Source organism: Podarcis tiliguerta, assembly GCF_965153285.1.
Source record: "Podarcis tiliguerta genome assembly, chromosome: 12".
Lineage (NCBI taxonomy): Eukaryota > Metazoa > Chordata > Lepidosauria > Squamata > Lacertidae > Podarcis > Podarcis tiliguerta.
The window spans coordinates 53,040,017-53,064,625 of NC_139545.1; the positions used below are offsets into that span (position 1 = coordinate 53,040,017).

A 24,609-nucleotide genomic window follows, 5' to 3' on the forward strand; every position below is an offset into this window, starting at 1 on the left:
GAAACGAATGAAAAATGTCCACAGGGTACCAGGTTGGGGCTAGTCGACAGAGAATGCTGAACACCTCTGCTCTTTGACCAAGTGGAAGGTTTTGCAGGCATCAAGGACTTGCAAAAGCCATGCAGAATTGAGGGTTCTCCACACAGCTCTGCCTGCCTGCCTTGCTCCTTAGTTAAAACCAGCCAGGGGGTGGCTCTGCCCGTCATTAGACGTGCCACTGCGGGTTCATTCCTTCCATGTTGCGAATGGGCCTCCAGAATGCAGCTCATGAAAGGGAGCGCTGAGCAGAGCCCAGGATGCATACAGGCTCTGCTCAGCGCTCCCTTTAAGGAATATTTTTTTTTTTTGCATTCCCCCTCTAAAACCTAGGTGTGTCTTATGGTCAGGTGCATCTTATGGAGCGAAAAATCTGGTACCTCTATTAAGGAGATCAAGATATATTAAGATATTAAGATTAAGATAAAGATTAAGTTAAGATAGAGGGAAGGGATTTGCTGATTAAATATATGAACTGGAATACAGTGAGGGGAGGTGTGGGGAAGTCTGGGAAATAAGTAAATGCAAGGAATACTATGAAAATGGAATTGTTTTTATTTGTTTTTTTCTCTTTTGTGTTGTTTTTGTCATTTTGTATTTTTGTACTTTTGTATTTTTCTGTTATTTTTTTTTTATGTAAAAACCTTAATAAAAATATTATAAAAAAAGAAATGAAAAATATGGTACCTCCATGTGAAGCACCGCTTGTGCATTTCTCGGAATTTGCCAATGTGTTTGGCTAGGGCTGTCATATATCAAACAGTGAAAATCCAGGCAGAAAAGTTGTTGAGCTTTTTTGAGGGGGGGGGGTCCAAATTTGCTGAGCTTTTGCTTCTCTTTGCTTTTGGTTTTTGCTGAGCCTTCTTTTGCAAAATGGAAATATATGCCATTTTGAGCTATTTTTACGGGAAATCGGCAAAAATGACACTGCCAATATGGAGTGCCATATGTCTGGACGTTTCCCCGATTTCTGCCCAGACGCTGCTGCTGACTGCAGTATTCCGGATATGTCCAGGAAATTCTGGACGCATGGCGACCCTATGTTTGGCAAACCAGTGTGGGAAGCAGGATGTCGAAGGAGGTGGACTTTTTGCTCCCACACAGCAGGGCACTTTTTATGTTCTTGCATCTGGCTCCTGAGTCTTCATTCATGAAATTGTTGCAGCCTCTTCTTCCCAGGCCTAAAGAACCAGGATGCATCTATTTAGGAGACCAATGGGTCGTGTTCAAAAGGAAAGGGCCATAGCTCAGGAGTAAAGCATTTTCCTTGCAAGTTCAATCCTGGAAAAGACTCCCTGCCTAAAACCCCAGAGAGCAACTGCCAGTCAGTGTAGGCTATAATGAGCTGGATTGACTCCATATACGGCAGCTAGGAAAGCTCCTATTTTTTTTAAAAAAAAAATTATTAGTTTTTTAGCATATGATTTTCAAGTTATAAAAGTATGTTTTATATTTTATACAATTTTTTTTTACTTCCATCAATCACATCTGAAAATTTTCCAATCTTTTGACTTGATATACCTTTCTTATTTTCACTATTACATTTAAATCTCATAATTAATGTCTCCCTTCTTTCTCTTCTTTGCAATATTTCATATATTTCTCCTTACAAAACTTCTTGTAATGCTACTAGCGTAATTTGCTGATTACAGTTGCTCTTCAAATAATTTGTATATTTCTTCCAATCTTCTGTAAATCTCTGGTCCCGCAGGTTTCGAATCCTTCCTGTCATTTTATCCAATTCTGCGTAGTCCATTAATTTTGTCTGCCATTCTTCTTTCGTTGGCATTTCTTCTTGCTTCCATTTCTGAGCCAACAATACTCTTGTCGCTTTTGTTGCACATAAGAACAATTTTGCATTCTACTACTACCCTACTGAGAAAAACCCCACCCCACCCTCCCACTATATATAAGGGTCTGGTGACTTCTGTTTCAGTGTATCTGAAGAAGTGTGCATGCACACAAAAGCTTATACCCAGAACAAACTTAGTGGGTCTCTAAGATGCTGCTGAAGGGACGCGGGTGGCGCTGTGGGTTAAACCACAGAGCCTAGGGCTTGCCGATCAGAAGGTCGGCGGTTCGAATCCCCGCGGCAGGGTGAGCTCCCGTTGCTCGGTCCCTGCTCCTGCCAACCTAGCAGTTCGAAAGCACGTCAAAGTGCAAGTAGATAAATAGGTACCGCTTCGGCGGGAAGGTAAACGGCATTTGCGTGCGCTGCTCTGGTTCGCCAGAAGTGGCTTAGTCATGCTGGCCACATGACCCAGAAGCTGTATGCCGGCTCCCATGGCCAATAAAGCAAGATGAGCGCCGCAACCCCAGAGTCGGCCATGACTGGACCTAATGGTCAGGGGTCCCTTTACCTTTAAGGTGCTGCTGGACAATTTTTTAATTTATTTCGACTTCTAGGGCAGTGTTAGGAACTCAGATATATAGGCTAGGCACTGATGGCTCCTTAAACCAGGGAATGGCTAGTTGCCTTTTTGCAGTCAGGTTGCTAGAAGTTCGTATTTCCCCCCTCTTTCAACAGTCAAACTAGACTGGATGGTAAACACAAATAACCAGCGTGGAAGGACCCAAGATGCAATGGGATGCAGGGGGTGGGGGGGGTTAACTCATTCCCCCTACTATAAGGGCAATCTTTGCCTTGGGAGAATAGTTTCCATTGGTGCCTGTGGGAGTTTTCTTCCCTTTGCAAAATAGCAATGGGTGGGGGCTGCTTCCAACTGAGACTGCGGCAGAAGCAAAGGGTTAAACACACACACACACACACACACACCATCACCTCCATCTGATAGATCCCTCCAGCTGGCTATTTTGTGTTTTTTTTTAATCAGCTGTACGATGCCAAAGGCCAGATCCATCTTACTACCAAAGCCGTACTGCGCTGTTTCGTTTTTTAAAAAAATAAATAAAATAAATCAGCCCTGCGATGCCAAACTATATGACAAATGTCATGTGTAGTTTGGACCTCAACTCAGGAAGTAGGAACTGAAAAGCAACAGTGTCATCTTGATTTAGCAAGTGGGAGATGCCAGTTCTTCTTAACTCTTGTTATGGAAACATCTCGTTTTTGATTAATTTTAATTTCATTCTGGGCTTTATACAATCCTCAACTCCCAGGCTTGACAGTCTATGCAGCACAAACTTCCTCATTTCCTCAGTGTTCCAATCCTCTGGCTGCGATAATATTTTCCATTTTTGCTCGAGCCAGTTTGGGGTGCTCATTTCCCTGGTGCAAAGGAATTCACCCGGGGGCAGGATTTGTGGCTGGGTAGGGAGTCAAGAGGGGATGTGGGTGGCGCTGTGGGTTAAACCACAGAGCCTAGGGCTTGCCAATCAGAAGGTCAGCGGTTCGAATCCCCGTGACTGGGTGAGCTCCCGTTACTCGGTCCCTGCTCCTGCCAACCTAGCAGTTCGAAAGCACGTCAAAGTGCAAGTAGATAAATAGGTACCGCTCCGGCGGGAAGGTAAACGGTGTTTCCATGCGCTGCTCTGGTTCACCAGAAGCGGCTTAGTCATGCTGGCCACATGATCCGGAAGCTGTACGCCGGCTCCCTCAGCCAATAAAGAGTGATGAGCGCCGCAACCCCAGAGTCGGCCATGACTGGACCTAATGGTCAGGGGTCCCTTTACCTTTATCTAAATCAAGAACTGGCTCTGCTCCGGGTAGACTGATTGAAATGAATGGATAGTTCAAAAGTGCAAGTAGATAAATAGGTACCGGGAAGGTAAACGGCATTTCCGTGCGCTGCTTTGGTTTTGCCAGAAGCAGCTTAGTCATGCTGGCTATGTATTTGACATTTTATGTGAACCACCCTGAGACCTTTGGGTATAGGGTGGTATAGAAATTAAATAAATAATAATAATAATATAATAATAGGCTTCTGCGCTAGCTGTACATGCAGCTGTAGAGGGAGTCTGTGGCACCTGCTTGCAAGTAGATTTACTCACCTGTAGATGCTCTAGTTTGCCATTCCAAACGGCAAGCACAAATCTTATTTTCTGCACCAAGGATGGTTATAGAAGTGATTAATTTTTTTCCCTTGGCATGAAAAAGCAACAGTTTTCCAGAAGCCGCTGTCCTTTCATTCTGTGGCAGGACAGAGAATTCAGCCCTTGATTTCAGCCCTCTAAATAATAATAATAATAATAAAATTCCTGGACAGCAAAATGCCTCCAACCATTTTATGCAGCTTCACTTTGCTTCCATGCAAAAACAAGAAACTATTGTTATGTAACTCTCCTCCTTCTTCTCCCCCCCCTCCCCGCTGCATTGAGTAATTTTTTTTTTGGGGGGGGGGGGTTTGCCGAGAATAAATGTTAGAATTCTCACGGACAATGTATGAACCTTGGCTCCTCTGCTGAGAAACTAGCCCTGGAGCGCATCTCTGCTTTTGGAGATTTCATAAAAGAGCTGGCTTTGCCTGAGAAGTCTCTAAATCTGTTTTGACATCTTGGTAGTGCTGAATAAGTGGCTGGCCACTTTATTAGAAGACGGAGATCTCCGTCTCTCCGTGGCTCCCTTTACAGAGGCAGTAGAGGCTGGATAATATTCTTGCATGCCACTCCAATCTCTGAGCGGTGCAAGATTCCCAGGGTTCAAGGCGCTTAACCTGTGTCCGTGCTTCCTTTGGAAATGAAGCACAGAGGAGATTATGGTGTCTTTATGTGGTTTATTTGCACATATCTACAACCTGAAGCTTGGGGACGCGGGTGGCGCTGTGGGTAAAAGCCTCAGCGCCTAGGGCTTGCCGATCGAAAGGTCGACGGTTCAAATCCCCGCGGCGGGGTGTGCTCCCGTCGTTCGGTCCCAGCGCCTGCCAACCTAGCAGTTCGAAAGCACCTCCAGGTGCAAGTAGATAAATAGGGACCGCTTACTGGCGGGAAGGTAAACGGCGTTTCCGTGTGCTGCGCTGGCTCGCCAGATGCGGCTTTGTCACGCTGGCCACGTGACCCGGAAGTGTCTTCGGACAGCGCTGGCCCCCAGCCTCTTAAGTGAGATGGGCGCACAACCCTAGAGTCTGTCAAGACTGGCCCGTACGGGCAGGGGTACCTTTACCTTTACCTTTCATCTTGAAGCCCTGGAGGGCTTCACAGCATTAACTGTTAGGAGCTCACAGGAATTCTAACATCAACACCCCAAGATGGCCTTGCTTCCCCCATAGCTGAAGCCTTGGATTCAAACAGAAACCAAACATCGCCCTGTCTCTCTCAGTTCCCAGTTTTGCTGCTTTGGTTCCAGCTCACATCACTCCAGACTCTCTGCTCTCAGCTCTGTCTTTGTCCACCCGCAGGTTTGCCGTCTCACACAGAGCCTCTTTCCTTTGTTCTCTTCATGGCCCATCACCCAGGCGATTGCCTCAACAGAAGTCGGCAAATGTGTCCTCTGTTTTGCTCTTCAAAATATGGCAAGCCTACAGGAAGGGCGTTGGCAGATCAGATCAAAGGTCCATCTAGGCCAGCACCCAATTCCACATAGTGCCCAATCCTGCACCTCCAGGAAGTCCAAAGGTGGGAAACGGGTGTAATAGCTTTCTCCTGCTGTTAATCTGAGCAGCTGCTATTCAGGGGCATGCGGTGTCAGGACGTGGCAGTTCCTAGTGGCATGGCTGTCAGCTATGGGGACTCGAGTTCAAATCCTACCTTGACTGTGAACAGTGAAATAATATATTCTTATTCTTATTCTTATTAATACCCCACCCACCTGGCTGGGCTTCCCCAGCCACTCTGGGCGGCTCCCAACCGAATATTAAAAACACAATACAGCATCAAATATTAAAAACTTCCCTAAGCAGGGCTGCCTTCAGATGGCTTTTAAAAGTAAGATAGTTGCTTATTGCCTTGACGGGAGGGCATTCCACAGGGCAGGCACCACTACCGAGAAGGCCCTCTGCCTGGTTCCCTGTAACCTCACTTCTCGCAGCGAGGGAACCACCAGAAGGCCCTCAGAGCTGGACCTCGGTGTCCAGGCAGAACGGTGGGGGTGGAGATGCTTCTTCAAGGATACTGGGCCGAGGCCGTTTAGGGCTTTAAAGGTCAGCTCCAACCCTTTGAATTGTGCTTGGAAACGTACTGGGAGCCAATGCAGATCTCTCAGGACCGGTATTATATGGTCTCTGCGGCCGCTCTCAGTCACCAGTCTAGCTGCCGCATTCTGGATTAATTGCAGTTTCCGAGTCACCTTCAAAGGTAGCCCCACGTAGAGCACAATGCAGTACAGTCGTACCTTGGGTTAAGTACTTAATTCGTTCCACAGGTCCATTCTTAACCTGAAACTGCTCTTAACCTGAAACACCACTTTAGCTAACGGGGCCTCCCGCCGCCGGAGCACAATTTCTGCTCTTATCCTGAAGCAAAGTTCTTAACCCGAGGTACTATTTCTGGGTTAGCAGAGTCTGTAACCTGAAGCGTCTATAACCTGAAGCGTCTGTAACCCGAGGTACCACTGTAGCCCAAGCGGGAGAAAAATCACTGCCCAATATCCTCAATTGCAGAACCTGAAGTCTCTGGATAATGCTTGCTTAGCTGAGAGCAGTGGTTCCCAACTGGTGGTCCGCAGACCCCAGGGGTCCGCGTAACCCACCCAGAGGTTCTGTGGCACCATTCCCGTAAAGAAAACTACCATATAGATATCAGGTTGTTGTTTTCCAAAAGTAGGGGGTCTGTGAGGCTGAGATTGCTTTCTTCCTCCATTGACAGCCCACTGTGAGTAACTGAGAAGGGGGTGGTGAGAGAGAGAGAAAAGAGGGAGAAGAAGGGAGAGGGAGGAGGAAGAGAGAAGAGGTGGAGAGAGGGGGTGAGAGAAGGGAAGGAGAGGGAGAAGAGAGGAGAGAGGAGATGTAAGTTTACGTTGCTTGCCAGTGGCATAGCGTGGGTTGTCAGCACCCGGGGCAAGGCAAGTAATTTGCGCCCCCTAACCCAGGGCAAGGCAAGTAATTTGCGCCCCCCCCCCCCGCTGCACTGTCCCTCCCCCAGATAGTCCCTCGCTCTCTCTCCGCACCGCACCGCACAACTGGCACCCTCCCATCCACAGTGGGCGGCGACCCGGCGGCTCGGATCGGATTCGCACAGCCAGCACTGCAGTGAGAGAGAGTGAGTGAGCCAGGTAGGGGCAGAGAGCTGCGAGTGCGAGCGCGCCCCCCCCCCAGATGTTGCGCTCGGTGCGGCCGGCCCCCCTGCACCCCCCACGCTACACCACTGGTGCTTGCCAAAGGCCATGACCAAAGCATAGAAGCACAAGCAATTTCAAACACAAAATATAAATCAAGGCATCTACTAATACAAACAGAACCATCAATTTCCAGCGAGACTATAGCTAGGGAGCCTCCACTTCTACACAAAGTGTCTTTCAGATTTAGACCTCCGAATCTTCCTTTCGGTTCACAGTCCAATTCCTTCTTCCTAATCCTCATTGCCGCCAATGCGAAAAGGGCCATCTTGCGAATCACCAAGTGTTGGAGTCACTCTGGAAAAACTGGACCCTCTCCAGTGGATGACTGCTTCCTTGAACAAACAAGGCTTCTCGAAACAAATAATGAATAATACCTTCTACCTGCGACTGCCCGCATATGCATAGTTTATCTGTGTATGAAATCTTGACCAGCGTCGCTTGAAATCCCAACTCAACGAAGGCAGATCTTAATGGTACAGGCAGACATTTAGACAAGTAACTAGCTCTAAAATGCTCCGATTTCACTAGAGGGAGGCACGGGGAACATTAAGATGATTTAATCGCTTGTGGGTCCTTCCTGGATTCTGTCCAGTGGAGTCGATTCCCAAGTTAGCCCTCGTCCATCTTCAGAACCTCATTCAGCTCCTGCAAACGATAATAATCAAGGCTACATTGAATGCTTGTGGACGCGGGTGGTGCTGTGGGGTTACCCACAGAGCCTAGGAATTGCCCATCAGAAGGTCAGCAGTTCGAATCCCCGCGACGGGGTGAGCTCCCGTTGCTCGGTCCCTGCTCCTGCCAACCTAGCAGTTCAAAAGCACGTCAAAGTGCAAGTAGATAAATAGGTACCCCTCCGGCGGGAAGGTAAACAGCGTTTCTGTGCACTGCTCTGGTTCGCCAGAGGCGGCTTAGTCATGCTGGCCACAGGATCCGGAAGCTGTACGCCGGCTCCCTCGGTCAATAAAGCGTGATGAGCGCCGCAACCCCAGAGTCGGCCACGACTGGACCTAACGGTCAGGGGTCCCTTTACCTTTAGCTTTACATTGTATGTTTAATTTTCCCCAATGTGTGCTCCTCAGTTCCATATAGCAATTGGATGGAAAGCATCCATTGGGCAAGGATGTCTTTCGTTTCAGGTAATTAACTCATACACAGTCGACTCTCACCTTGACCATTGTCCAACCAGCTTCTGTTCATCGAAGAGCCTCTGATGTCCCATTGGGTGAAGAGAACAATCTCCAAAGAAATAGATTCTGAACCGTTTCTAACCCTTTAATAGCATTCAAGTCATCTCCCCAAATTTCAGCTCCATTTGGGGGAATCACTTCACTACCAAAAAAATTAAATATGGAATCAGACAACTGTCCGCCCTCCTTGAAATAAAACTTCATCAATGTCCCTGTCACCTTCTGCGTCTTGGCCTGGGTGGCGAGGGAGAGAGGGGAGAGGACTGTAACTGTGCAGGCCAAAATCCAACAGGTGCAAATGCAGCCAAGAGGAAAGCTGCACCTGCAGAATTTCAGCCTGCTGGTGCATAAGACACAAGAATCAACTTTGGTGGCCTTGCATGTGTGTGGTTCCTTAGCTCTCTAAATCCGGGACTTCTCTGCTCCACTTTTCTCACCGCTGTCACCTGATAACGACAAATCACTCTTTGTTTGATATTGCGGCTAGAGTAAATATTTTCTATGCGTCACCCCTGACATCATTTCCTCAGGTTTATGAGATCTGGGCGTTGAATCGGCAGCAGTCTGGCTCAGGCTAAGGGGCCGAAAATGCCTGGAGCCTTGCGATTGGCTGCTCTCTGCGGAAATCCGATCAGGCTCTTGAGAGGTTATGGACACATTTATGTTTCCAAACATTTAGACTGGGATTATAGCAGCCGAAGGAACAATCATCAAGGGAAGGCAGAGGAGAATGTGTCAACCTTGTTAGACAGCTCTAAGCAAGAAAGCAAACCAATAAGTGACGTGGGCTGGAGATAACTTGAGGGTGCCTTTGAGCCAGGCAAAGGGTGACTTCCCATGTTAGAGGCTCCAGGGCAGGCTGCAGCAACCTAAATATCCGAGATGAAAATCAGTTGTAGCAATTTATGACTGTGCTCTATGGAACTGGGTGATAACCAACTCTGGAAAGTGAAATAGCATATATTTGAAACACCATTGAGGAAGCCTGCAGAGACCCCATTCCATGTGTCCCCCCCCCCCTTTGTGATGTTTTTGTGACATTTTCGAGTCACTTCCAGGTTTGGGGTGTGTGCAGTCACACAAATATCGGAGGCACGTAAAACACTGCTGCCTGTAGTCTTCTTTTCCACCTGAGCTCTGCTTTGACCTTGATTAAGTGCCAACTAAGGGGTGTGGGTGGCGCTGTGGGACGCAGGTGGCGCTGTGGTCTAAACCACTGAGCCTAGGATCACTTGCCGATCAGAAGGTCGCGGTTCGAATCCCCGCGACGGGGTGAGCTCCTGTTGTTTGGTCCTTGCTCCTGCCAACCTAGCAGTTCAAAAGCACGTCAAAGTGCAAGTAGATAAATAGGTACCGCTCCGGCGGGAAGGTAAACGGCGGTTCCGTGTGCTGCTCTGGTTCGCCAGAAGCGGTTTAGTCATGCTGGCCACATGACCAGGAAGCTGTATGCCAGCTCCCTTGGCCAATAAAGCGAGATGGGCACCGCAACCCCAGAGTCAGCCATGACTGGACCTAATGGTCAGGGATCCCTTTACCTTTTCCTTTACCTTTAAGGGATTGAAATCCAGAAGAACTAGTAATAAACACCAGATCTCCACCTTGATACCCTCTCTAGGGAACATAGCATTTTAGAGCTAGTTCTCTGACCAAACTCTCAGCAGTTTCCTTAAGAAATGCCTTTACAGAGCCGTGTTTCCAAGAGATGCCCACTGCAGTCTTAGATGGCCACTGCAACAAGGTCCCGTACGTGGACAGACTTTGCATTTGTGGTCAACCTCAGGCGGAAGACATCACTCGATATCTGTTACTCTGCCTCTTACATAGAGACCCAAGAGATCGCTTTCTGAAACCTTTGCTCACTCCAGCAAGCAGGGCACACCCAGGCAGAAATGGTCTAGTTTCTTTTGAGTGACAATAACAGCCTCGTAACACAGAGGAGGGCACTGCTGCGTTGTTTAATAAACAAAAATCTGCCCTTGTTCCCTTATGGGGAACACAAGAGCCCTTATAGAGTCCTTTGTAGGTTCTCCATCAGTCGGAGAAAATAACAGAGGCCAACCAGAGAATATTGAGAAGCAAAGCAGCTTGTAAGCTTGATCTTTATTGAACAGGGTGTTCCCCTCACATGCAGGAAAGGAGAAGGACCCCAAACAAAGGTGTGCCCACCCTTATATAGACATTTTAAATAGCCCACCCTGGAGTCCAAGACCACCCCCAGAAACATCATGCATACATCACAGAAAGGGGTGTAGCTCAAGACCACCCCGCAGATACATCATACCTACATCACAAAAGGGCGGTCTACAACAGAAATCTGAGTGCATTGTTTATCTCCTGTCTGGCAGATTACCTGTTAATGGTCACTTGATGCGATTATTTCATAATGATAAATACTTAGTTCCTGAGCCAGGTCACAGGCTCGCCCTATTCATACACAGACATACCCTTAAGACAGTATTTGTGAACGAAAAGACAATGGGAAGGCTTTTCCATTTTCCTTCGACCTTGCAGAGAAATATTTGAGGTCAATTTGGGAGGGACAAAATGGTTTTTCAGGACTTTTTCTGTGGGGTTTCAGACATGTGGTTTATATATGCAGTTATGAACATTTATCATACAGTGGTGCCTCGCAAGACGAAATTAATTCGTTCTGCGAGTTTTTTCGTCTTGTGAATTTTTTCGTCTTGCGAAGCACCACTGTGTATTGACGGTTTCCCATAGGAATGCATTGATGGCTTTAAAAAAAGGCGCAAGACGTTTTCGTCTTGCGAAGCAAGCCCATAGGGAAATTTGTCTTGCGAAGCAACTCAGAAAACGAAAAACTCTTTCGTTCTGCGAGTTTTTCGTCTTGCGAGGCATTCGTCTTGCGAGGTACCACTGTATATATAAATTGTTTATTTCAGTTGCCTGCAAATGAAAAATAAAAACCAGGAACAGGGAGTTAGATAAAATCACTATAAATTGTTGGGGAGTGTCAGAGGTTTAATTTGAAATCAAGTTTGTTGGTGTCTCTGCCAACCTCTCTCTTATATCATGGATGTTGGCTCATATTATGGACATATGATCTGCATTGCTTCTTTGGTACTGTTGCTGCAGGTTTGTTTCAGCCTTTGGCTAGAACAACAAGCTTATATGTATGTAGCTTGCGCCTGTATAGCGGTTCTCTTTTCCAAGACTGCTTGCTGCCTGGAAAGAGAGGGGTGTGTTGATCCTGCCCTAGTTTAAGCATCTGACCCACTTGTGGCAGTGCCTGTGGGGAGATAAGGATGCGAGGATGTCATCCGACAACGCTACCTGTTTTTGTCGTGTTCATCCAGAGTGTGCTTTTCTTAAGTGGATCAGAAACAAACAAGATGAACTTTAACAGGGAGAAATGTAAAGTATTGCACTTGGGCAAAAAAATGAGAGGCACTAATGCAAGATGGGTGACACCTGGCTTGAGAGCAGTACATGTGAAAAGGATCTAGGAGTCTTGGTTGACCACAAACTTGACATGAGCCAACAGTGTGACGCGGCAGCTAAAAAAGCCAATGCAATTCTGGGCTGCATCAATAGGAGTATAGCATCTAGATCAAGGGAAGTAAGAGTGCCACTGTATTCTGCTCTGGTCAGACCTCACCTGGAGTACTGTGTCCAGTTCTGGGCACCACAGTTCAAGAAGGACACTGACAAACTGGAACGTGTCCAGAGGAGGGCAACCAAAATGGTCAAAGGCCTGGAAACGATGCCTTATGAGGAACGGCTAAGGGAGCTGGGCATGTTTAGCCTGGAGAAGAGGAGGTTAAGGGGGGATATGATAGCCATGTTCAAATATATAAAAGGATGTCACCTAGAGGAGGGAGAAAGGTTGTTTTCTGCTGCTCCAGAGAAGCGGACACGGAGCAATGGATCCAAACTACAAGAAAGAAGATTCCACCTAAACATTAGGAAGAACTTCCTGACAGTAAGAGCTGTTCGACAGTGGAATTTGCTGCCAAGGAGTGTGGTGGAGTCTCCTTCTTTGGAGGTCTTTAAGCAGAGGCTTGACAACCATATGTCAGGAGTGCTCTGATGGTGTTTCCTGCTTGGCAGGGGTTTGGACTCGATGGCCCTTGTGGTCTCTTCCAACTCTATGATTCTATGACTCAGAAAACAGAAGGGAAAACAGTAAATGGGGAGAGAGCAGAAGAGGGACTACAACTCTGTTGGACTACAACTCCCATCTTTCCTGACCATTCGCCACAGTGACTGGGGCTGATGGGAGTTGGAGTTCACCAACATCTGGAAAGCCAGAGGTGCCCCATCCCTGCCTAGAGGGGTAACAGCAGCTATGGCCCAGTACTACCTTCTGGAATCAATTTGGTAGGAGTGGAACAGTGTCCCTTAAATTCCAACTTTCTCAGTTAACCCAGAAGAATTTGAAGAAAAGTCACTGAGAGGTCCTGGAGAATGATCACTCTCCTCTAAAGGCTATAACATTATTTACCAAGGTTATTGTGAACCTAGTGAACTGGGAACTCTCAGTAGATCATACTTGTCATGACGGCCACTAGCCATTTTTTAATGGTGACCTGCACCATTCATAATGCAGGAGTATTCTTCACAACTGTGAGCAGGGCAGTAGGGGGGTTTAAGTGAAGACAAACAACAACAATTAACTATAAAGTTGTTCACTCCTCAGGCTGCACAGAGAAAGCATTTTGGTAGCCAGTGTGGTTAAGAGCGGTGGACTCGTAATCTGGTGAACCGGGTTCGCTTCCCTGCTCCTCCACATGCAGCTGCTGGGTGACCCTGGGCTTGTCACACTTCTCTGAAGTCTCTCACCCCACAGTGTGTTTGTTGTGGGGGAGGAAGGGAAAGGAGAATGTTAGCCGCTTTGAGACTCCTTCAGGTAGTGATAAAGCCGGATATCAAATCCAAACTCTTCTTCTTCTTCCGATTATGTAGATAAAGTATAACTGATATGAATTCTACAGGATGTGGTAGTAGTGTGTGAAAACGGTCCAGATCCAAGGATTCTCAGGCATGCACCTCCCGATGGTAGAGATGCCAGGCGTCATCCTGGCACCCAGATATCTTCACTGATAGCCAGGTGCAAAACGCACCTGGCAAATTCCAAACATTGCAGGCAGGGAGTCTCTCTCCCAACTTAATATGGAGGTTCTGGGGACTGATCCTGGCCCCTTCTGCATGCAAAGAAGATTCTCTACCGCCAATCCGCAGCCCGGCTCCTACAAGATTAATTGAGTTGTAAAGGCACAAATCTGGGAGAAACCGCAAGGCCTTTCAGAGGATAAAGTCCAAATTCTGAGCGACGGCGATAAACTAGACTCTGGTTACCCAAGAGACAGCAAAGTATGTGTGTGTTTTACAGTAGAGTTTATGGAGAAACCCAGTGTAAGCGAGCTCTAACTTTATAGGCGCTGTTACAAGCTGGTAAGACCAGATTTGTTATGTTCCATTTCAGACTTGATGGTCTCCCGTACTATACTTTTTTCAGCTTTCAGTTTATGCCAGCAGTATGAGCTTGCAAAGTTAGTGTGCTCTTTGCCCCTGCAGGCTGATTTCTGTGCTAAGATGCGCACAAAACTCAGGATAGTAAGAGGGTGGCGGATTGGGTATCTGTGTGTTTGGCTTATCTGATGTCTGGGGAGGAATAGTGAGAAAGCGGCTGCAAGGAGGAAACCAGGGCTCAGCAAACTTTTTCAGCAGGGGGCCGGTCCAGTGTCCCTCAGACCTTGTTGGGGGCCGGACTATATTTGGAAAACAAATAATGAACGAATTCCTATGCCCCACAAATAACCCAGAGATGCATTTTAAATAGAAGCACACATTCTACTCATGTAAAAACACCAGGCAGGCCCCACAAATAACCTAGAAATGCATTTTAAACCTCAATTTCTTATTCTTCCAGTAAGTTTCGCCGTTTCTGCATATTCCTTAAGTTTTTGTATCCATTCTTCCTTTGCTGGGACGACATCTTCTTTCCATTTTGGGGCAAGTAACATTCTTGCCGCTGTAGTTGCATACATAAATAAATTTCTATACGATTTACATAGGTAGTTCTATTCCTATAGCAACCTAAGGTGTATGGGTCTAAACCAGGCTTCCTCAAACTCGGCCCTCCAGATGTTTTGAGACATCCCATCATCCCTGACCACTGGTCCTGCTAGCTAGGGATCATGGAAGTTGTAGGCCAAAAACATCTGGAGGGCTGAGGTTGAGGAAGCCTGGTCTAAACAACAGAGAGAGAGAGAGAAGTCAGCATAGAGATAAAGGTATGCGGATAGTCTGGGAATTTGGAGGTTCCTCAATCTCACCTACTGTGCTAGTCCCGAGGGTTAACCGTGCGGTGAGGTCCAAGTCCAGTCCGAGGTCGAGGGTGCGGTATGGAGACAGTCCGTCAAAGCTGAAGCTGGGTCCAAGGCAGGGAGTCAGGTGAGGTCAGGAACTCTGGCAGAAGAGCAGGACAGGGTGCAGGCAGGAACTGGCTACCAACAATGTTGCTCCCGCAACCTGGGACTGGGGCTGGCTGGCTTTTATCTGCCCTGAGGCATAGGGCGGCCCCGGTCCACAGGTGACTCACCTCTCCTGGCCTGGAGGTGAGCACTCCTCCTGTGGGAACTTAGTTCCCTCCACCTCTCTGCCCTGAGCCTCTGCAGCTCAGGAGAGGCTGGAGGGTTACTGGACCCAGAGGCAACCTCGGCTTCCCATGATGGGGCTGAGAGCGGAGCACTTGCAGGCAATGGGTCCTCCATCACCTCAGGAGCCAGAGCAGACTCACCTGATGTTTGCACCTGAGGACCTAGCACAGGTGAGGACCCTTCAGCCTCAGGCCCCAGCCCCGGCTCAGCTGGTTCTGGAGGCGGGGACTCCTGTGCAGGCTGGGATTCCTCAGGTTCAGCCTCCGAGTCAGAATCCCAGGCCATCACACCTCCATGCTAGCCCCTCTTTTGCAAGCTGAGTTGCACCCAAGCCTCCAATAGATTGGTATTCTGGTTCTTCTGGATGTAGTGTTTTTCTTATTGTTCTACATGCATGTCCACAGATTCAGAAGAAGTCCAAAGAGCCACTGTGAGCAGTAGGCACGCAGGCGTGCGATGACCTTCACAGCAGAAGGCCAGGGAGAACATGTCAAACCCACCCTTTGTATGTGATAGTGTGTCTCCTTTATATGCCCCAATCCAGCTGTAGCCACAGTTCCAAAAATATTATTTTTTATTTTAAGTTGTGCCAGAATGTAGATTGGAATGTGTGTTTCAATGTGCATCAGAATGTGCCCTGCGTTGTTTTCAAAGGCATTCAGAGTTAGATGTGTTTTCCCAATGTGCATTGAGATGCAAAAAACCAATTTGTGTCTGGAATTCCTGATCTAGCCACTGCTGACACACACAAAAACCTTGCTGACTTGCATGGATCTCCTTATCTGGTTTGGGGCAACAGGTCTCTTGTATCAGATCAAGAGTCTATTTTGCCTGTTTTTCCTAGCACCAAGAGTAGTGCTAGCAGTCTCCTCCAGGAAATATCACTTGAGTACAGGAATAACGCTTTCGGGTTTGCTTGCTTCTCCATCTTTTCTGCAAATCCTGTCTGGTTTTTTTCCATTCTGATTGAGCATTGCACAGGTATTTCATTTATGTAAATCATTCCGAAAGTAGGTAAAATGCCAGCATCGGCTTAAAAACCCTTTTTCCCCTGAAGACATGATATAAAAAAAACCAGTACCAGTCTGTTAAAATCTTCGAGATTCTGTTTGACGTGGGTAGTCCTAACCTTCCCTTTCCGTCCGTATGAGGGAGCTTCTCAATCTTTCATTTATTCAAATGTATTTACTGCCTTTTGAGCTCTCAAGGCAGTTTGCAGCGTGGTGATGTACTTAAAATGCTTAAGATCAAAGCTGAAGGAAAGTGAAAAGAGGCCGGAAGAGAATATCACCTGAAACAAGCCACAGCATTAGTGATGCACATAGTGTTCTGTAGAATAACATCGGTGCTTCTTTTTCTGGGGGTATTAATTTTTTTAAAAAAAAATTAATATTTATTAGATATTTTATAATTATAAAAAGAGAAACAATGAAGAAAAACAATACATGCATTCAACAAACAATACATCAACAATAAAAAAGAAGAAAGAAAAAAGAACAATACAACAATACAACATAAAAAAACAAAAACACACATCCAAATTTTATATCTATATCTTTCATCAGCTTATTTCCTCGACTTCCTCGCACCTCCCTTTTTTGTATTCTAGTTCAAATTAACTGGTTCAACAAATCCTTTCCCTCTTCTTCAATTTTTGTTCTATAATTTATCCTAACACAATTTACCGGTAACTTTAAATTTTCCACTTTAACACATTCACACTTAATATTCATATAATTCTTAATAACACTTCTGCTAAAACCATATAGCTTCATTCCAATATTCTTCTAACATTCGTTAATTTTGCAATATTTCTGTAAATATTTTCTGGGGGTATTAAGGTAAGGTTACCAGATTTTTTTCAATGAATCCGGGGACACAATCAACCAACCAATTAATCAGTCAATCAATCAATAAATGCTACACGTTGAGGAGCAGCCCCATCCCAACTCCTACTTGCGTGTAAGCAGGAGGGGGCGGGGATCCCTCAGCTGGGAAGGGAGGCCTAACTGAGAGATCCCTGCACGCTCCTGCTTGCACACAAGTAGGAGTTGGGAGGCTGCTGTGATAGGCAGCATGAAGCCTCCCTTCACAGCTTAGTTGCTGGAGTCAGGGAAGGTGGAGGCAGCCCAGAAGCTGCATCTTAGAGCTCCGGCACCACCATCATATGGGGACTTCAGAGCAGCTCCTGAAGCCAGCCAGAGCCAACCACTCCGGGCTGCTGAGACTGTGTTTCCTGGGGACATTAGATGAAATCAGGGACATTCCGGGGATGGAATTTGGCTGGGGACTTATTTGCAAATCCGGGGACTGTCCCCGGGAAACGGGGACTTCTGGTAACCCTATATTAATGGTACGCAGCAATGGCAATTCTTTCTTTTCTTTAAGAAAAGCACTGGTATGGCACTAACTGTAAGAACTGTATGTTGAGTACCAGGACCTCTTTCTCTGGAACTTCTGGGTCATGTGGCCAGCATGACTAAGCAGCTTCTGTGCACCAGAGCAGTGCACAGAAACGCCGTTTACCTTCCCGCTGGAGTGGTACCTATTTATCTACTTGCACTTTGACGTGCTTTCGAACTGCTAGGTTGGCAGGAGCAGGGACCGAGCAACGGGAGGTCACCCCGTCGCGGGGATTTGAACCGCTAACCTTCTGATCGGCAAGTCCTAGGCTCTGTGGTTTAACCCACAATGCCACCCTCGTCCCTTGGTTTAGAGGTATAGTGCTTACTTAAGCTCATGTGTCCCTGTTCCCACCCCCACACCAAACAGGTAACTATCAGTGCTTCAACCCTTCTGTTGCTACCTATTACATTTCCCTGAACCAGCGCGCCAGCGCACAACCATTTTATTCATGGTGGAATTGATGGCAGAAATTCCCCCTAGTACAGGGGTCAGCAACCTTTCTTAACCTGAAGCACTATTTCTGGGTTAGCGGAGTCTGTAACCTGAAACGTATGTAACCCGAGGTACCACTGTATATATAAAAAATACAAATTATTCTTTATTGGGTTTCAAGTTAACTACTTTGTCCTACATAGTTCAATAAATACATTTAAGTTTCCTCTGATCTTTCCAGAGACAAGATTCCTGCATTGTAGGGGACTGGACTAAATGATCTTTGGGTTCCCTTCCAACTCTGTGATTCTAGGTCCGTGCTTTTAGGCTCCATGTCCTAGCATACTTTCTTTCTTTGCTCTGGAGCTTTCCTCGCAAAAACATGCTCTTTAAAGCTCATTCGGAGCAAACGTCCGCTGAAAACCCAAATTCACATTTGCTCTGTCTGAGTGCTTAAAAAGTGGGGGTTTGTGGGGAAAGCTGTGGGGTGGGGAGCCCCACTCAGAAATAGAGTTTTTAAGTGCAGGCCTGTGCCTGGAAAGAGTGGGGCAAAAGTTAACTGAATGTGTGAACATAGCAGTTCCAAGGTCCTGGGTCAGTTAAGGTCAGCTCCAGTACGGCGTGTCTTTTTTATATGATCCTGCTGTTTTAACACAGGAGTTTTACTCTGAGTGTTTTATTTTCCTGACGGTAGCTGCCCTGAGAATTTTTTTATGGAAGGACAGCTCATTTTAAACAAACAGACTCAATTCTTGGATGAGGGTTAAAAAAAATATCTCTTTTTCTCTCTGGCCTTCCTGCAGGTGTCAAGCATGTCTCCCGAATGTTCTATCATGCTGATCATCGAATCTGAACGGGACAAATGTTTTGAGCACTCAGACTTTGATAACCAAACTTTAGGTAAGAATTGGGGTTTTAGAATTTTAAACAGCTCTTCTGCTTTCTGTGTATCCTCTCCGACTCATTCTGGTTTGTTTATTGATTGATTTAATCTGTTGCATTTTTATCCCAACTTTTTCTCCAAGAAGCTCGTAAGTGGCGTACCGTATTTTTCGATCTATAAGACGCACCAGACCACAAGACGCAACTAGTTTTTGGAGGCTGAAAGCAAGGGGAAAAAAACCCTGAATCTCAGAAGCCAGAACAGCAAGAGGGATCGCTGCGCAGTGAAAGCAGCAATCCCTCTTGCTGTTCTGGCTTCTGGGATAGCTGTGCAGCCTGCATTCGCTCCATAAGACGCACACACATTTCCCCTTACTTTTTAGGAGGGGAAAAGTGAGTCTTATAGAGCAAAAAATACAGTAAATCCTTTTGGAAGGAGGTCGCTGGAGGCTTAGTGTGGTGTTTTGCAACATTCGGGTTCATTTGCGAATATGCAGGCAGAAGCGCAGCTTAAACAGACACCCAAAGCCCATGTCAGATAGAAAGGTAGCACTCTGATAAACCGCTAATCAAAAACTCAGGTTTTCTGAGTCTTAGTCTCACTCAAACAGCAATCTGTTGTCGGCTTTCGCCCCATTCAGAAGACTTAAAGAGGAGGTCTAGCAGTTAGTTTCCATGGAAACTCCTCACCTATAGCTTCACTAACAAAAGGATGCATCTGACCAAAGGCTAGGCAGGAGTTTGACCAATTTTAAGCAATTCTTCTGGTCCTGTTAACTCTCTCCTGCCCAAACCTGCAATCGCATTATTAGGCTAAAGAGCCAGACCAAGAACAGGAAAACTACAAAAACACCTAGTTCCAACTGAGGTGGTCAGTTGATGTCACACATGGATCCCCCACAATATAGAAAACAAGCATGTCAGAAAGAAATTACAGTGGTACCTCAGGTTACAGACGCTTCAGGTTACAGACTCCGCTAACCCAGAAATAGTACCTTGGGTTAAGAACTTTGCTTCAGGATGAGAACAGAAATCACGCCGCGGCAGTGGGAGGCCCCATTAACTAAAGTGGTACCTCAGGTTAAGAGCAGACCTCCAGAACAAATTAAGTTCTTAACCCAAGGTACCACTGTATTCTCTCTGCCAGGCTTGTCTTCTCTGCATAGAGGGAATTTTTTTATTATTTTTATGAAGGCATTTGGTCATGTGAGCCACCCACATGACCAAATGCACATCCCAGATATAGCTTTGCCACCTCACTGAGAACTAGCCCCTTGTGGGGCTTTAATGTTCCTCTGGCTAAAAATGGCTGCCGCGGCTCCGAAACCAGTGTCATGGGATTCAGTCACGTTTGAAATCCAGGATGGAGGTTCAGGAGAGGTTGGGCCCAGGTGTGAGCTCTGCAGACAGAGGGGACTTTTCAGGTCCGATTGTTGAGCCAGGTGTGTTTAACTTGCCTTCCCCATGTTCCCCTTCAGAGTCACCGAACGAGTTCTTTCTATTTAAAGGAGGCTTAAGGAACGGGGCAGGTTTGAACGTGGCGTAAACAATCGGCTCTGTGAGTTGGCCTCAGCTAACAGGGAGCATTCACCCTTTATTGTAGTGCAGAGATTTGTTTCACTTGCAGGGGGAAAGCAGATAACCTTTCTGAATTTAGCAGCCTGAAAGGCCAGCCTTAGGAATATATCTTTCCAGAACACTCTCCAGATCTGGTCTTCCTTTGTGTCGTGTCTGGAGAGAGTTGGGAAGGGGGAATTGGGACTAATGAGCAATTCTCCCTCCAACTAAAAATAAAAATGTTCCTACTCAGGAATCTCCTTGACTCTGAGGCTGGCTATTGGTCCACCTAGCCCAGTCTTCTACAACCTTAGGTCCTCAGTTGTTGGACTACATTTCCCATCATCCACAGCCATCTTAGCCCAGTGGTCAAGGATGATGGGAGTTGTAGTCCAACACCTGGAGTCCAATGCTGTTGCAGTCCAGTGTTATCTCCTCTGATACCATGCAAAGGGCTTCCTCAGATCCAAACAAGGTCATTCAACATCCAAAGCAAATGCTCAACTTTGGGGTGGATGGACTAGTCCAGGGGTCAGCAAACTTTTTCAGCAGGGGGCCGGTCCACTGTCCCTCAGACCTTGTGGGGGGACTGGACTATATTTTGGGGGGGAGGGGGAGAGAACGAATTCCTATGCCCCACAAATAACCCAGAGATGCATTTTAAATAAAAGAACACATTCTACTCATGTGAAAGCACGCTGATTCCCGGACCGTCCGCGGGCCAGATTTAGAAGGCGATTGGGCTGGATCCGGCCCTTGGGCCTTCATTTGCCTACCCATGGACTAGTATGTTTCCATCCCATGTCAGCTGCTGGGTTTTCTGCACGTTAAACACACACACAAATACACAATTATGTCGTACACAGTTCCCCCAGAAAATGTGCATTTCTCTCTCTCTCTCTCTATATATATATGTATGTATGTATATTTAACAAAAAGGGACGCGGGTGGTGCTGTGGGTTAAGCCACTGAGCCTCTTGGGCTTGCCGATCAGAAGATCGGCGGTTCGAATCCCCGCAACGGGGTGAGCTCCCGTTGCTCGGTCCCTGCTCCTGCCAACCTAGCAGTTCGAAAGCACGTCAAAGTGCAAGTAGATAAATAGGTACCGCTCGGGTGGGAAGGTAAACGGCGTTTCCGTGCGCTGCTCTGGTTCGCCGGAAGCAGCTTAGTCATGCTGGCCACATGACCCGGAAGCTGTACGCCGGCTCCCTCGGCCAATAAAGCGAGATGAGCAACCCCAGAGTCGGCCACGACTGGACCTAATGGTCAGGGGTCCCTTTACCTTTATGTATATTTAACTGATGCTGCATTGCAAAAACTAGAGGTGTGCGTGCAATCTTTCTGCGTAAATCAGTGAAGGAACCACAAACTGGGTCAGTCGTCTTTAAATAGTCGCTCTGTGTAGACGGTAGCTACCTAGTAGAAGGGTCTGACCTCGTATAAGGAAGTTTCCTTTGTTCCTATTTAAAGCAGTCCCTTTGCTTGGAAGTCAGGAGGGCTGGAATATTATGCTGTTTTCAGAAGAGCAGCTACAGGTCAGTGGTAGAGCATCGGAAGAATTTATTTGTTTACGCTGTTTATGGGCCCCGGACATCATGTACCATGCACACAACCCCCTTGTACTTCTGCTGCCCCTTCACAGAATCATAGAAGCTTAGATTTGGAAGGTACCCTGGAGGTCATCTAGTCCAACCCCCTGCAATTCTGGATTCTCAACTAAAGCAGCCATGACAGATGCCCAGCCAATCTCTGCTAAAAGCGTCCGAGGAAGGAGAGTCTACCCAGGGCGGTCTTAAGCATATGCAGCGGCAAGGTGCAAAGCTCCTCCCAGCACCCCTAGGTTGCCCAAAGTTGTTGACCTTTTTTTAGGAAATACCGTTTTTGGAGGAGGAAAACAAGAAGAAAAATATTCTGAATCTCAGAAGCCAGAACAGCAAGAGGGATCGCTGCGCAGTGAAAGCAGCAATCCCTCTTGCCGTTCTGGCTTCTGTGATAGCTGCGCAGCTTGCATTCGCTCCATAAGACGCACACACATTTCCCTTTACTTTTTAGGAGGGAAAAAGTGATTCTTAAAGAGCAAAAAATACGGTAGTGGGATGCAAGGACTCACAGCCCCAACCAACGGGGGTGCCAGCGCTCCACGCACAGGGGTGTACGAAGGTGGATGCGGGTTCCATGCTGGGGGGGGGGGAATGTTGGGCAGCACAGTCAACACACTTTCCGCCCACTGCCCCCCCCCCAGTGGCAAACTGTTTCGGCTGCGCGCATAGTGCCCAGAGCACCCCACGTGCTCTGCCGCTTGCATTCCCCGTCATTCTGCCCTGGCACCCCACGTTGGACGGCACTGGGAGCGTGCACCGACAGTGGAAAAGCCAGCAAAGGAACCCACAGCGTGGCGCAACCAACAGGCGGCGCCTTGCAGTGCTCACATCATTATACGGTGCTCCGGGCATGGCGCCGAAACAGTTAGCCGCTATGCAGCTGCGGCAAGAGCTGACAGCCGAGTGGAGCAGAGCCCGTTGGGGTGCCGCAGGCTCTGCTGCGGGCGGCTCGGCGCGAGTTCGGGGCGAGCGTTGGAGTCCAGGGAAGAGCCGGCCACAGCAGAAGAGCCTGCGGTGCTCCAACGGACTCTGCTTCGCTCAGCTCTTCCCCGGACTCCAACGCTCGGCCCAGGACTCTCGCCCTGAGAGCCCGGCGCCCGGGTGCAGTGCACCCCTAGCGCCAACAGTTAAGACGGCCCTGAGTCCACCACCACCACCCTAGGGCAGTGGCGTAGGGTGGGGGGTGCAGGGGGGCTGGCCGCACCGGGCGCAACATCTGGGAGATAGGGTTAGGGGGCGCAAATCCACGGGTTAGGGGGCGCAAATTACTTGCCTTGCCCCGGGTGCTGACAACCCACGCTACGCCACTGCCCTAGGGAGTCCCGTCCACTGCCAAACAACTCTGACTATCAGAAAGTTCTTCCCAATGTTGAGTCAGAATCTCTTTCCTTGTAACTTGAATCCATTGCCTTGAGTCCTACTCTCCCTCAGCCTTCTGCAAAGCCCCATGTGACCTGCCATCCAGGCATCTCTGATCAGTTCCAACATGCCTGTCCTTTGCACATACAATGCCCCTTGGCCGTGGCAGCGAGCACGAAAATCCTTGCAGTCCCAAATCTAATAGAACAGCTTTATAGGCAGATATGTGTATTAACTGCTGCAGCCGCTTGCATCCTGTGGTCAGGTGGGAATATCGGTCATTGTTTAAAAAGCAATTTGTTGCCTTTGGCTAATGAAATGAAGGGTGTCTTTTTTAAAAAAGAAGGAAAGAGTCAGACATAATCAGTACAAACTGAAAAGAACATTGGATTTAGAAGCCCTTTTATCACTTGCATTGATTAAAGGTGATTAATCTGCTTGGACATGTTTGATTAGGCCGCTGACTAGTCATTACTCAAGACCAGCCCTCCGCAAAGCCTCATCCATCATTCCTTTACCTCTGGACACTAAATATACAAGCTGTTTCCTTCTATGAAGCAGGAAGAGCTGGCTGCGATGGGTGGCTTGCAGAAAGCAAACGGGGAAACCATTGGTTTGGCTCAGTTTATTGCTAAAGGCGAAGACAGACGAAATTGTTTAGGCGTGGTAGTTTGGTGGTGTTGTCACTGCCCTCCAAGAAAACTTGTTGCCTGTGCCTTGCAGTGAGTGCTAGCTGCAGGATCTGTGCTCCTTCAAATGTTCTTGGATTCCAACTCTCATTGACCCCAGTCAGCACAGCCAATAATCTAGAAATATAGTTCATCAGGACGTGGAAAGCTGCAGAGTCTGCTTCCCCATGCGGAAAAGGAAGCCGGCTCCTGGGGTTTTCAGCTACCATTTTAAAATGTGCTGTATTAGAGGAAACGGTTTGTTTAAAAAAGCATTTCTGAGAGAATATGGTGGTGCTGGCAGGTGTGGGCACCCTCTGTCCAGTATACCTGAAGGAGCGTCTCCACCCCCATCGTTCTGCCCGGACACTGAGGTCCAGCTCCGAGGGCCGCCTAGCGGTTCCCTCACTGCGAGAAGCCAAGTTACAGGGAACCAGGCAGAGAGCCTTCTTGGTAGTGGCACCTGCCCTGTGGAACGCCCTCCCACCAGATGTCAAAGAGAAAAATAACTACCAAACTTTTAGAAGACATCTAAAGGCATCCCTGTTTAGGAAAGCTTTTAATGTTTAATAGGTTATTGTATTTTAGTGTTTTGTTGGAAGCTGCCCAGATGGGTGGGGTATAAATAATAATAATAATAATAATAATAATAATAATAATAATAATAATTGTTGTTGTTGTTATCTG

The 24,609-nt window shown here is 47.4% G+C and overlaps 1 protein-coding gene across 1 annotated transcript in view; it reads left to right on the top strand.

Annotated features, from left to right (window-relative positions):
- LOC310660986 (vasoactive intestinal polypeptide receptor-like) overlaps positions 1–24,609 on the top strand; it is a 109,927-nt gene that overhangs the window by 17,169 nt on the left and 68,149 nt on the right. The window contains exon 2 of the mRNA XM_083406650.1: positions 18,659–18,755. Within this exon, the coding sequence (XP_083262776.1) occupies positions 18,659–18,755 (97 nt within the window). The remainder of the gene's footprint in view (positions 1–18,658; positions 18,756–24,609) is intronic.